A 12,336-nucleotide genomic window follows, 5' to 3' on the forward strand; every position below is an offset into this window, starting at 1 on the left:
CAGGTCCCCACATGGCAGATGACCCAGAGTTAGAGTTCAGATTCCTATCTCATAAACACTTAAAATCAGAGAATGTTCTTTCTTAAAATTATTCTACTTCTTGAAGACTGTCTGCATGGTCTTTGGAAGATCCCAGAATAAATATAATGACTATAAAGATTTTCTAATTACTCTTTTCTACACTAGTCCTGGTCCTCTGAGTTCAGAGGAAATGAAGCTGCTCTTAAAGCGAAGAATCCCTCAGGTGCCATGGACGTTAAGAATGAAGGGTCCTCCCACCTTCTGCATGGCTTCTGAGGCTGTGGGACTGAGCCTGCAGGAATAAGCAACAGGCTAGTCCTCAGCAAACCACAATGCCCTGAGCCTCACGCAGCTGGACAGCAGAGTGGTGCTTTTCTTTGAAGGCCTAAAAGTTCCAGGGTTAGGTGCCACAGGGAATATGCCACAGTGCTTTGTGCACATTGACTGACCCAGTCACAGCTCCTATCCTTAGATTTCCAGACAGCACCACAAGAAATCCCTTAGAGCCACACTCAGTTTCTCCCCAAGGGCCCGAGTCAAGATTCTTTAGAGATATTTATTTTAGTTTGGTTAATTTCAAATATTCATTGACCTCTTGTATAAGATTAAGGCAGAGATAAAAGATAACATGTCCTTGGACCACAGGCCAGACTGCTAACTGAACTGGGATCAAGATGGTGTGATCTCCTCTTAGTTTTCCAGGGAGACCTCTCCCCAGGTGATAGGTCTTGTTGCTGGGGCACAGTTGAGCCCTGGGAGGCAGATGGAAGGGGTTCTTGGGTTAGTCTGAGAGTGACTGAAGAGAAGAGAAAGCTTGGAAGAGGGCAGGACTCTTGTAGGTGACTAGCTGGAGCCTCTCAATCCTTCTTCCAACTGGGACTTGAAGGCAGGACCACAATGGGCTGCTCAAAATACCAGTTCTGAAAACAGGGTCACGATCCTCTTTGCCAGGTCAGGTGTGGGACTCAGAAGGTAGCCAGCCAACTCCGACATCTGAACTACTGTCCTCAGAATGCTCACCTTGACCTCACCCTGTGGTTTGCCTAGACCCAGGGCTGGCTGTGCAAAATCATGCTTAGGGAGGGGCTGGAGGAGAAACTGTGCGCCAGCTTCCTGGGTCTTCATCCCAGCCAGTCATTGTCATCATCATCACCGTCATCTCCAAAAAGGGGTGTTGGGGGTGGGCGTCCCTTCATGCTCTGACAAAACAGGAAAGAGTAGTCAGTCCTCACTTGTCCCTACCCCACCAGACCTCCCACCTGTGAGGTGAAGTGGTCCAGCGTCTGTCCCCAGCTCCAGATTGGAAAGGAGGTGTGCTGGAAAGAGGCCTGCGGCCAGTGAACCCTGACTTCCAGGTAAAGCTGAGACAAGCAGGTAGAGAGGGAAGCCGGCTTCCAACAGAGACAAAAAGACCAACTGTATTTGGCTACTTCTGTCATTTATTTGGGAAGCATATGATTTGACAGATTTTTCTCTCATGTGGTAACATACATTTTGTGTGAAGAAAAAAGGGTCACAGAGGAAGATGGAAGTGGGAGAAAGAAACAGAAGCAGAGCAGCCCGACGGAGGAGAGAAGATTCAGGAAGATGACGAAAGGTCACACTGGAAAACAAAGTTGTTGTGACCTAAGGTAGCAAGACTGGTTCTGGATGTGACTTTATCCTTTGAAAATGAGATGAGTTTAATTTAGATGCTTGGCTACATTCCCAAGAGATGAAGAAAGCCCAGGAACACAGGATCCAGCTTCCCACAACCCTATTCTCCCTCATCCCACTGACCAGGTAAGGGATACAGGAAATTAAGGTGGCTAGCTTGATCTTACATGTCCTCCAAAGGCCCGTGTGTTAAAAGCTTAGTCCTCAGCTTGGTGCTATTTGGAGTGTGGACACTTTAAGACACAGGGTCTAACAAGAGGACTTGGGTGACTGGAAGTGTGCCCCCCTGAAGGGCATGGTGGGACCCATCCCCTCCTTCCTCCTCTCTCTCACTTCCTGACCATGAGTGAATGGTTTTGTTCTTCCACATACTCCTGCTATGAGGTGCTGCCTCACTACAGGTCTAAAAGCAATGGGCCAATTGGTCATGAACTAAAACTTCTGAAACTGTGAGCTAAAATAAACCTTTTCTTTTTATAAGCTGATTACCTAAGACTTCAGCTATGGTATCACAAAAGGCCATGGAGGGGGGACTCTCCCCCCTTTTCATGACTTGGGCTCCTGACCTTTTTCCTCTGGGTTAGCAGGGAACAGGTCCCATGGGGGCCGCAGGGATTGATGTTAGAGACACGCATAAATTGAATTGTCTCCACTAATGTCCTTTCTGCTCTGTGAGCTGACCAGGATCTCTTCACAGAAGCCTGGCTAACAGGAGGCAGCGTGGTGTGCAGAGGCCTCTGGGCTAGTCCACTGTCCAGCTACCAACAGACCTTGTGCTTTTCTCTGAGTATCAACTGAGTGATCGCTATAAAAAATCTGACAGTATAAGATTTTTAAATGTAGCTCACCACTTCTGCTTTTTTCTGACTAAGGTTCTGATTCTACATTTCCCGACCACATAAGATAAGCTATATTATTTAATAATCCTGAGCCTCAGTCTTCTGATCTAGAAGAAATGGGATAAGATGCCTACTTCACTGCATTAGTTGAGGATTAAATGAGACAGTGAAGTAGTGTTCAGCATACACAAGAAATAGCTGCTAACTTGATGATACTTGCATTAATACCAATAACATACTACTAATTTAAAAATTCCAATTATATTTAGGACAGTCCCTTGGAATATGCATTTTTTCCCTTTTATCCTCCCTCTTTCTTTTTAGTGCAGAATTTGTATACAGCATTCTCAGATGAGAATCTAAGTCTTGGGCAGAAAACCTATTGGGAGGAAGTAGTGCACTTCCCCTGAAGGCAGGCAGGCAAGACGGAAGTGCTCTGGTATGTATGAGCTGGACCCCAGATCTGTCACTGCTTTTTGGCAAAAGGCAAAACCCACTCTGGATGATACACGAGGGGATAAATCTTGCCCCGTTCAACCTGTATTTCGGTCCCTGGAAACATGGACTCAATCTGAAGCTCATCTCTGTTCACCATACACATTTCATGGCAGTGAAATTCTCATCACTGCAGTCAAAATGGCCTAGTGAGCACCAGAAGCATTTACCCTATCAAAACAGGGAATGGCAGATGCAGGAGCTGGGCTCCAGTAGTGCTCTGTCAGCAGTTTGCCCTGCCGCCCTTCATTCTCACGCTCCACAGAGCAAGGCCATGTTGTCAGTACTGGCCCACCTGCTGCCCAGGAGTGTTGTGATGACAAAACAAAGCAGCTGGCTGAAAGCAGGCCAGTGAGCAAAGGTGCTCAGAAACAGGTGGCCTAACCCAGAGCCTGGGGATTGAGCCCTCTCTCTACCATCAACTGCTTTGGTGGCTTTAGGTAAATCATTCTTTTGAACCCAGTTTGTTTATGAATAAGGATGCCCAAAAAGATAATCTTCAAAGTCCCCCCACCCCCACAATTCTAAAACATAAATAACATCCTAGCTGATGTAGGGAAACCTGAGGTTTCAGCACAACAATGCAGGACTAAGCAGCTCAGCTTTCCTCACTTCAAGGGGGACTAATTCCCATGTGGGTAGAGTTATGTTCTCGCTCAAGAGTAAAGGGGTATCTGACTGTCCCCACCGTGCTTACCGAGCTGCCCTCTCCCTACCCCAAGCCTGCTCCCACAGGGCCCTGCACACAGTGTCCAGGGAGTGGGCCACCAACAAACTCCATTTCTCTTCTCTGAGCCAGTGGGGAAGGGCCCCCAGGTGGTGGTGTGAGGACTTGGCAGGGCCTGGGACTTCCTTACCACCTCATCTTCATCCTCCTCCTCTGGCTGTGCTTTGGTCCTTGGAACTTTCAGAGTTGCCCCTTGAAACAGTTCATCCTCTTCATCCCCAGAGACACTAAAGGAAAATCAAATCACAGAAGATGTTGCTGTTCCTGCTCCTGGCCATAGTGCCCACCAGCTATGAAGGTCACGGGCTGCAAGGTGAGAATCACTCAGTAACACCTCCCTTCTCCACTTCAGTGTCTCCTCCCATAGCCTGCAGTGGCCTCTCTGTAGCCTACAGCCCTAGTGGACTCCTAAAGCTAATAAATCAGACCACATTGCTCTTCTGCCTAAATCACTTAATGGTTTCTCACTATATTTCCATAAAATCCAAACTTTTAACAATAACATAAAATCTCAAGTATAGCCCCTATTTAGTTTTCCAACCTCAGCTTAACACCATTCACCTTTTACTTTCTGTGTCTTCTTTTACTTCCTTGATTATGGCATGTCCCCTCCCACCACAGGGCCTTGGCATATATGACTCTCTTGGCAATCTCTCCTTCCTGCTCTTGGTATGGATGGCTCCTTTCCATTTTCAGATCTCAGTTTAAATGTTACCTTCTCAGAATCCTTCCCTAACCACCCTATGTAATGTAGAATGTGCCCTCTTTATTCTTTCTTATAATCCCTGTTTCTTTCTCTCTCTCTTTTTTTAGCACTTACCCTACCTTTATAATATGTAAAAACATATCTCTTGGTCTTTGCCAACCAAACTGTAAGCTTTTGAACTCATGAACCACATCTGCCTTGCCTACACACTATCCTCGTGCCCACCACCGAGCCCTGTGCATGCTAAGTGTTGTTGAATAAATACACGAATGAATGAATGAATGAGCAAACTAGTCAATGTCTGAAGAATGAGTTGACGGCCATGGAAAAAACAGACACCACTTCCATTGGTAGCCATTCCCTGACACTGTGCTCAGAGGAACATACCTGGAATGCTGAGAGCCATGGTTGGGTCTGAGTGCTGTTCCTGCAGCTGTAGAGCCTAGTGGCTCCTCAAAGGGACCAGCAGGGCTGGTGACATCCTCATCATCATTGAGCTGTGGAGGCTGGGGCTCTCCTGGGCTTTCAGGCCCTAAGGCTGGTGGGTCCCCCTTCTCTGGGTCTAGAGTCAGTGATGGTCTCCTGGAGGTTTCTTGAGGTGGGCCATCTGGAGCTGTCCCAACATGCACCTTTCCTGCTGTGTTGTCGGACCTGGCTGTCATTGGGCCAGCAACAGGTGTCTCCTCGAACTCAGAGTGCATAGGTACAGGGCCTGGAGGCTTAGGTGGAATCGAAGTTGGGGGTCCCAGAACTCTGTGAGATGGGGTACAGGCCGGTTTGGGTGGGAGGAAACCATCTTCGAACTCTGAAAGCACCTCTGTATCCGGCTCCCCTTTCCTTCTCTCTACACTGTCCTCAGGTGTGGACAGAACCTGTGGAGGCGATGGAGTGACCTCTTCCATTACCTGCTCTGACAGCACCACGGTGGCCTCCTGCCCCTCCGCACTCGTGGGTGGGGAACACAGCCCAGACGTGGCTGGGGCTGACTGCTCCTGGGAGGGTCGAAGAGGCTGCTCATCTTCCTCACTGCTGCTGTCTCCCTTCTCTTGCTCCTGCTGGCTCAACAGCTGTAAAGTCACCATCTGTTCAAAACCCGAGGGGAGGAGATGGTCACTAAAAGGAAAATAGCAAGCACTACACATCCTCAGTCCTCATTAACACAGCTATCACCTAGTTCAAATGACTCTGACTCTCTAAGTTAGAAGGCGCTGGACACATCCATCCAGGCACGATCGCTCCAGTCATCCCCATTCCTGGTCAACAGTCTTGACTGAATTTTTAGTCATGATCTCATAGAAGGTAGTTAATCAACAAAAACCCCACTCCAATGGAACAGTCACCAGCGGGACGGCTGTACCTTGATTGTATTCATGATGGTCCCCAGAATGGTCCTGCCATCGTAAGATTCCTCCAGCTCAAACTCACCCCGCAATGACTGGAACACCTGGTTCATAATCTTCTTGACCTGTTTGGAAATCAAACATACGTGCTGCCAAAACTAAGTCATTAAGAGATACATTAAAATCCCAGAGAGGCGTTTGGAAGGCTCAAATGAAGCCATCTTAGAACAGTACAGAGGAACACAGATGGTAGTGAATGGAGACCTTGAGAGCTACGGCCATGGAGAAGACACTATCAAATAACAAACATACCTTGACAGAAGGACCAGCCATGAGAGTTCCCTACCGAGGGCAGGCAAACTATGGCCTGCCTGAGACTGTTTAAAAATCACTTACTGATACCTCTCTCCCACCCTGAGCCCCACTGAGAGATGCCAAGGGCTGCAAGGATGAGTGGCTAATGGCTACTGGGCACACTCTCACCCTCTATTCTTCTGTGATTTGGAGGCACTTCCCATAGCCATTAAAGTGTCAGAAGGACAGGGCCTTTAGAGTTTGCCATCAGGGTGGTAAATTCTAAAGAGTTAATTTTTAAATCAGACAAGTAGTGTACCACTAAAGTTAGAAGAACGCTACCAAGATAACTTGTTGGCCACATGCTTTCTGAATGCCTGCTATGTACATCTGATTCCTTAATATAACACAATCTGCTGCTTCTCTGAAATACCAGCTCACCTTCTCTGAGGGGTCAGCAGCAGCTTCAACCCCAGATATCTGGGACTTGTTCTTCTCCTGTTCCTTGATGTGCTGTTCATTTTGCTCTGTGAGGGCTGTGACTTGGGCCTGGAGGGCTAAGCACTGCAAAATGAACAGACTGCAGCTGTGGCCTTGGGCTACTATGTGAAGGTAAGGAAACACAAGCAGAGGTGAACCATCCAAAGCACCATGTCTTCACCTTACATAGGTCTGCTGGGAGCACCCCTGTCCCCTGTCCCCTGCCACCCCACCCCCCATTTACTGATGCAGAGCATTCTATTTCTTTATCACTCAACTCATAATTTTCCCAGCAAGGTCACTTGACCTGCTCCTAATCAGGTCAAAGAATATAATGAAAAGGAGAGGAGGTGGTAATAACTCCAGGCACATACACATAAACTCTCAGCATTAGAAACAGCCTATTCACCTACAGGATAGCCTCCAAAATCTCTTGAGTCAAAGGCTTTAGACCAGATACTCAAGGGGAAAAAACTGACCTCCAGATACGGGACTTTCAGACCATGACCCTAAGCCATCTCTCTCATTTTCATGCCTTACAATCCAACGTACCCAAACTCCATCCCATCTCGGTGCCTTTGCCCAGGATGTCCTGCTTCCTTCTCTGCCTTACCACATCTACTAGTTCTTGGCTCTACTCAAAGGTCATCTCCTCTGGAAAGCCTGCCAGATCCCCAAGCTCTTCCTCTTCTGGGCCCCATGACACTTAATGCATGTCTTTATTTCTCTATCTTGACTATGAGAGTCTTGAGGGTAAAATTCTTTGCATGCCCTTTCTCTAACACAGTGGCTATGACACAACTGATACTCAATAAATATTTGCTTTAAAAAAATGAAGGATCAAATAATAATGGGAAACATGTTCCAGAACACTAGTGCTATTTTTCTTTTTTCAGGTCACTAACCTGTCACCTCATATAAGTATGTAAATAATAACTGGAAAATTGGAGAGTTACCCTCACATGGTTTTGTTTTTTATTAATATCCAAAAGGACTGACAGGACTTAAAAGCCTGCTGGCCTCCAGTTAACTGAGCTGCTTCAGCGCCCTGGCCCAGGGAAAGCAGCTACCTTTTCTTGAAGGCGTGTTAGCTTCTGCTGGTGGGCATCCCTCTGTGCGCACACTTCCTGGTACTGCTGCAGGTGCTCTTCCTTTGCGGAGGCCAACAGATGCTCACACTTTACTTCCCACTGAGTTTGTAGATCAGCCTGCAGAGACAGCTGCCAAGAGAAAGCAATGACCAAGCCCTGGGGGTCCCCACTGAACCAAGGGAAGTCCATCCTCCATAAAGTAAAAGACTACACCAAACAGACTTCATCAAGAAACAACTATTTGAAAGACCTTTATTCCTTTTTTTTTTTGCACTGGTGACTGAATCCAGGGGTGCTATACCAATGAACTATGTCCCTAGGCCCCCACTCTTTTTTTTCTTTTTTTTTTTTAATTTTGAGGCAGGGTCTTACTAAGTTGCTGAAGGCCTCACTAACTGCTGAGCCTGGACTTGAACTTGTGATCCTTCTACCTCAGCCTCCATAGTGCTAGGATTACAGACATGTACCACCATGCCCAGTCAAGACCATAATTACTTTTAAAATAAATGTGCTTTTTAAATGGAGGAAGGCAGATGTCACTGGTTGTCAGGACTCCAAAAGGTACTCCAACCAGACAAAGGTGTGACTGTCCAGATAGGTTCCCTGGGAGGCAGGGCCATAATGAGGTCATTACTTTTCAGGGTTTGGACCCTGAAGTTAATAGGTTCGGAAACTTTTTTTTTTTTTTTTTTTTTTTGCCATTTCCAGACATGATCAGATTGAGGGCACCAATACATTCTAGTTAGAGATATGCACATACAGATTTTAAAAATGCAGTGAGAAATGTAAATGTCAAAGGGACTAGAGATCAGCTTGTCCTGCCACTATCCCTAGTTTCCCTTCCTGGTTACCTAAATAAATCCTGTTTTTTTTTCAAGGATAATAATGTGCCTGAAGGATGACATCTGGCACTTGAGAACTTTGCATGTTGGGAATTTTTTTGTAGTTTTTTTTTTTTCATGTTTTAATTACATAATTATATATTAACTAAACATGAAAGAAGCTGAGTTCACTAGTGCATGCCTATAATCCCAGAGGTTGGGAGGTTGAGGCAAAAGAATGGTAAATTCAAAGTCAGCCTCAGCGAGGCCCTAAGCAACTTACTGAGGCTCTTCTCAAAATAAAAAATTTTAAAAAGAGCTGGGGATGTGGCTCATGGTTAAGCGCCCCTGGGTTCAATCCCTGATAAAAATAATAATAATAAATAATAAAATAAAATAAGACAGGAAAGTACAGGGGCTGGGGTTTTATCTCAGTGGTGGAGTACTTGTCTTACATTTATGAGGCACTGGGTTCGATCATTAGCACCACATAAAAATAAATAAAATAAAGGTATTGTGTCCATCTACAACTAAAAATATTAAAAAAAAAAGAACACTCTACATTTAAACCTGGCTTTCTTGCATATATTTGGATTATCTTTTTCTACCTTTCTTCAAGGTGAGAATAACAATTGTGTGAAGTTCATCCTAGAGAATAGGGAAGAAACTAAGAGCTTTTCTTCGTGTCCTCACACCTTCCTTTTCTTTCCCAGTGCTTCTGCTTCCCACTACCTGCTCTGCAGCTGCTTGGTCTGTGGACACTCGGGCCTTTTTCAAGAGCTGTCGAAGTTTGTCCAGTTCCTCCTGGTGCGACTTGCGAATCTCATCCATCTCCTCCTCGGCCTGGCAGCGCTCTTGAGCTGACTTTTTTTTCCTTTCTGAGAGGTTCTTGGGAACAAGAAAAACACCATCAGCTCTACCCAGTTAACACAGGATAAGTGGGGATGGGGAAGGTGCTCTTGACCTTGATGAGTCTGTATTCCATTTCTGAAAATTGTTCATTTTTAGTTTAGTTTTTCCCCTTTATATTTAACATTCTTAGCTACTGAGAAAAAAACTGTGATGAGAAGGCAAACAAGAGTTTTATCTACCACTCTATCAAGCATTAGGGAATATCCTAACAGTTAGAAACAATGTGTGATCCTGCCACATTGTTTTCTGTATGCATAAAACATACATACTCACTTAAACATACATATATGGGTGGCATTTAATTAGGAGCTTATGTTCAATGCTTTCTAAGAAAGTATTGTGGACATTATGCTACATAGGAATGAAATCTTTCTCATTCTATTTAAACTATTGAGGGTATAGGAAAGCAGACTTCTCACACCTTGCCCATGGGAACATAAATGTTTATGCTCTTTAGATGGCAATCCAAGGAAAAGTTTTCAAAAATATGCATATCCAGAAATTCCACAAATTTCAATTTATCTTAAAGATGCAGTAAGTCATGTTCACAAAGACTATAGTAGTGTTTATAACAAGGAAAAACTGAAAACAGTCAAAAAATCAAAAGAAACAGTTTTTAAAATGCCTAAACTGAAAAATCATAGAAGAAACTATAAACTTAGGCCAAGATCTTTTCCCTAAAAAGGAAATGGGCCAAAACAAACTTACTAGTGGCTTTACTGGTACCTCGGAAAAAGACTTTTTTCCTTTTATGTTAGATTATTCTAGAACACAATATGAGATAGAAATCTTTCCATTTTGTTCAGTGGGCCTAGTAGTTCCCTGATATTACAATTTTAACTAACAAAAGATAAGGAATAAACAAAGTTAAAAGAGAACAAACTGGAAAAATGTTTGTAATATTTTGACTGACAAAGAATTGATACCCTTAATAGGATTTACAAATCAAAGTAATGTTCTAATAGGAAAAATGGTAAAATGAAGGACATTAAAAAGAGAATTAACAGAAGAAATGCAAATAGGTATAAATATATGAAAGCTTTACTATTAATAAAAATACAGAGCAAACAAGATGGTATATTCCACCTGTGAGGCTAATAAAGATTAGATAAAGTGGTGTCCTCAGAGTTGGGAGGAATGTGAAGAAATGGGCTCACTCACTTAGGGCTGGAAGAGTTCGCAGCATACTGTTTTCTAAGAATAATCAATATTGATAAAAAATATTTGGATGTGCCACATTCCTACTGATCCCATATTCTAATTCAAGCAATCCATCCTTCAAGAACACCCACGTAAATTCGCAAAGGTAGTTAGTAGTTACACAGAAAAAGGATATGCACAGAAGCTTAAAATAGTGAAAAAATAGAAACATACATTTGCTGATAGTAAATAATCATATACATTGTGGGACAGTCTCACAGTAACTACTATGTGGTAGTTTTACTATGTGTTAGTTTAAATAGAATGAGAAAGATCTCATTCTCATGTAGCACAATGTCCACAATACTTTCTTAGAAAGCATTGAACATAAACTCCTAATTTAAATGCTACCTATATATGTATGTTTAAGTGAGTATGTATGTTTTATGCATACAGAAAACAATGTGGGAGGATCACACATTGTTTATAGCTGTTACATGTAACACATGAGATGAGCCAGGGGACAAAAGCAAATTTTTCATTTTATACTTTTCTATATTAATGTACTTGTTCTATTGGATACAAACTATTATAGTTTTTAAAAGGAAAATAAAAACAGATAAACAGCTCATCCTGGCCACCTGGACACAAGAGAGAAACTTGGCTTTTGGAACCTACCTTTTCTAGGGACTCTTTCTCAGCTCTTAGATCAGTCAACTCCTCCTCCAGGGAGGCCACCTTGAGTTCCAGTTGCCTCCGGTTCTGCTTTTCACTTTTGAATTTGGACTGTGCTTGCTCTGAGGTTTCCTGGAGCTCTGGAATGTAAGAGCAGAGGGACCTGGCTGCAGACCCTGAGCTACAGTGGGTGATGTGGCATTCCAGTAGTTCTTTCAAAGCTGCAGGCTTTGGTCTCCCCATCCCACCACACAAGCAACCTCCTCTAACACCTCAGCATTACCAGAGTGACCTGTGATATGAATTATCAAGCCACCAATCCACATTCACCTGGAGCGAGTTATACCTCTCTCTCTCTCTCTCTCTCTCTCTCTCTCTCTCTCTCTCTATATATATATATATATATATATATATATATATATATATATATATAATCTCACCTTCTACAGATGTAGAATGGAAAAGAAATGTTCTAGTCAGGGACGACCTTCAAAACTGATCAGTCCTATAATTCCATTTCTGTCCCCATCTTACCACACTGGACAGATGTTTGTTTAATATCTGTTCAAACTGCTTCTCATTGCCTAGGTAAGAGAGTCTGAACTTTCCCAGTAGGACACTCCACCAAAAGTTTGCTTTTAAAACATCCCTTCTCAAGTAAGGCTTTTGGATATTTTTTTAAATTTATTGCACCAAAATTTCTCTCTTTGAAAAACTTCTGAGACTCTACAGCTCCTGAGAAAATGGTCAAAGGGCAAGCACCACAAAACCAGAAATGAGATATCTGTATGATATTCAAATCTCAGATTGTCTAACACATTTGCTTTACTGGGCCCTGGTGATGCTCTAAAATGGAAGGGATGTATCTTCAAGGTATCGTTTTGCCAACTGACACCAGTGCTTTCTATCTATTAGGCAGTGTTCTGTGCTTCCATCCAACTCTGCTGTGGTCCCAGCTACCTGTTGCCTGGTGGTCCCATCTGTGCATTCCACACTGCTTTCTATACACCAAGGTAGATGTGTCAATGTGCTGGTCTTCACCAATCTATCTGATCACCATGTCCTGTGCACTACTTTTGTGCCAGGCACTGAACTAACGCTTACTTGAGGAAAGGACTTTACAAAAATGAGCAAAACAC

The 12,336-nt window shown here is 43.8% G+C and overlaps 1 protein-coding gene across 1 annotated transcript in view; it reads right to left on the minus strand.

Annotated features, from left to right (window-relative positions):
• Window positions 1-563: 563 nt before the first annotated feature.
• Fkbp15 (FKBP prolyl isomerase family member 15) overlaps window positions 564-12,336 on the minus strand; it is a 56,026-nt gene continuing 44,253 nt past the window's right edge. Inside the window, exons 21-28 of the mRNA XM_046451401.2 lie at window positions 11,201-11,337; window positions 9,203-9,358; window positions 7,629-7,778; window positions 6,520-6,642; window positions 5,802-5,909; window positions 4,832-5,526; window positions 3,869-3,965; window positions 564-1,220 (exon numbers count right to left, since the gene is read on the minus strand). Of these exons, the coding sequence (XP_046307357.1) occupies window positions 1,143-1,220; window positions 3,869-3,965; window positions 4,832-5,526; window positions 5,802-5,909; window positions 6,520-6,642; window positions 7,629-7,778; window positions 9,203-9,358; window positions 11,201-11,337 (1,544 nt within the window). The 3' untranslated portion in view covers window positions 564-1,142. The remainder of the gene's footprint in view (window positions 1,221-3,868; window positions 3,966-4,831; window positions 5,527-5,801; window positions 5,910-6,519; window positions 6,643-7,628; window positions 7,779-9,202; window positions 9,359-11,200; window positions 11,338-12,336) is intronic.

Source organism: Marmota monax, unplaced genomic scaffold (genome assembly GCF_021218885.2).
Source record: "Marmota monax isolate L192 unplaced genomic scaffold, Marmota_monax_Labrador192_F-V1.1 WCK01_AAM20220418_F8-fsc00020, whole genome shotgun sequence".
NCBI classification, from domain to species: domain Eukaryota; kingdom Metazoa; phylum Chordata; class Mammalia; order Rodentia; family Sciuridae; genus Marmota; species Marmota monax.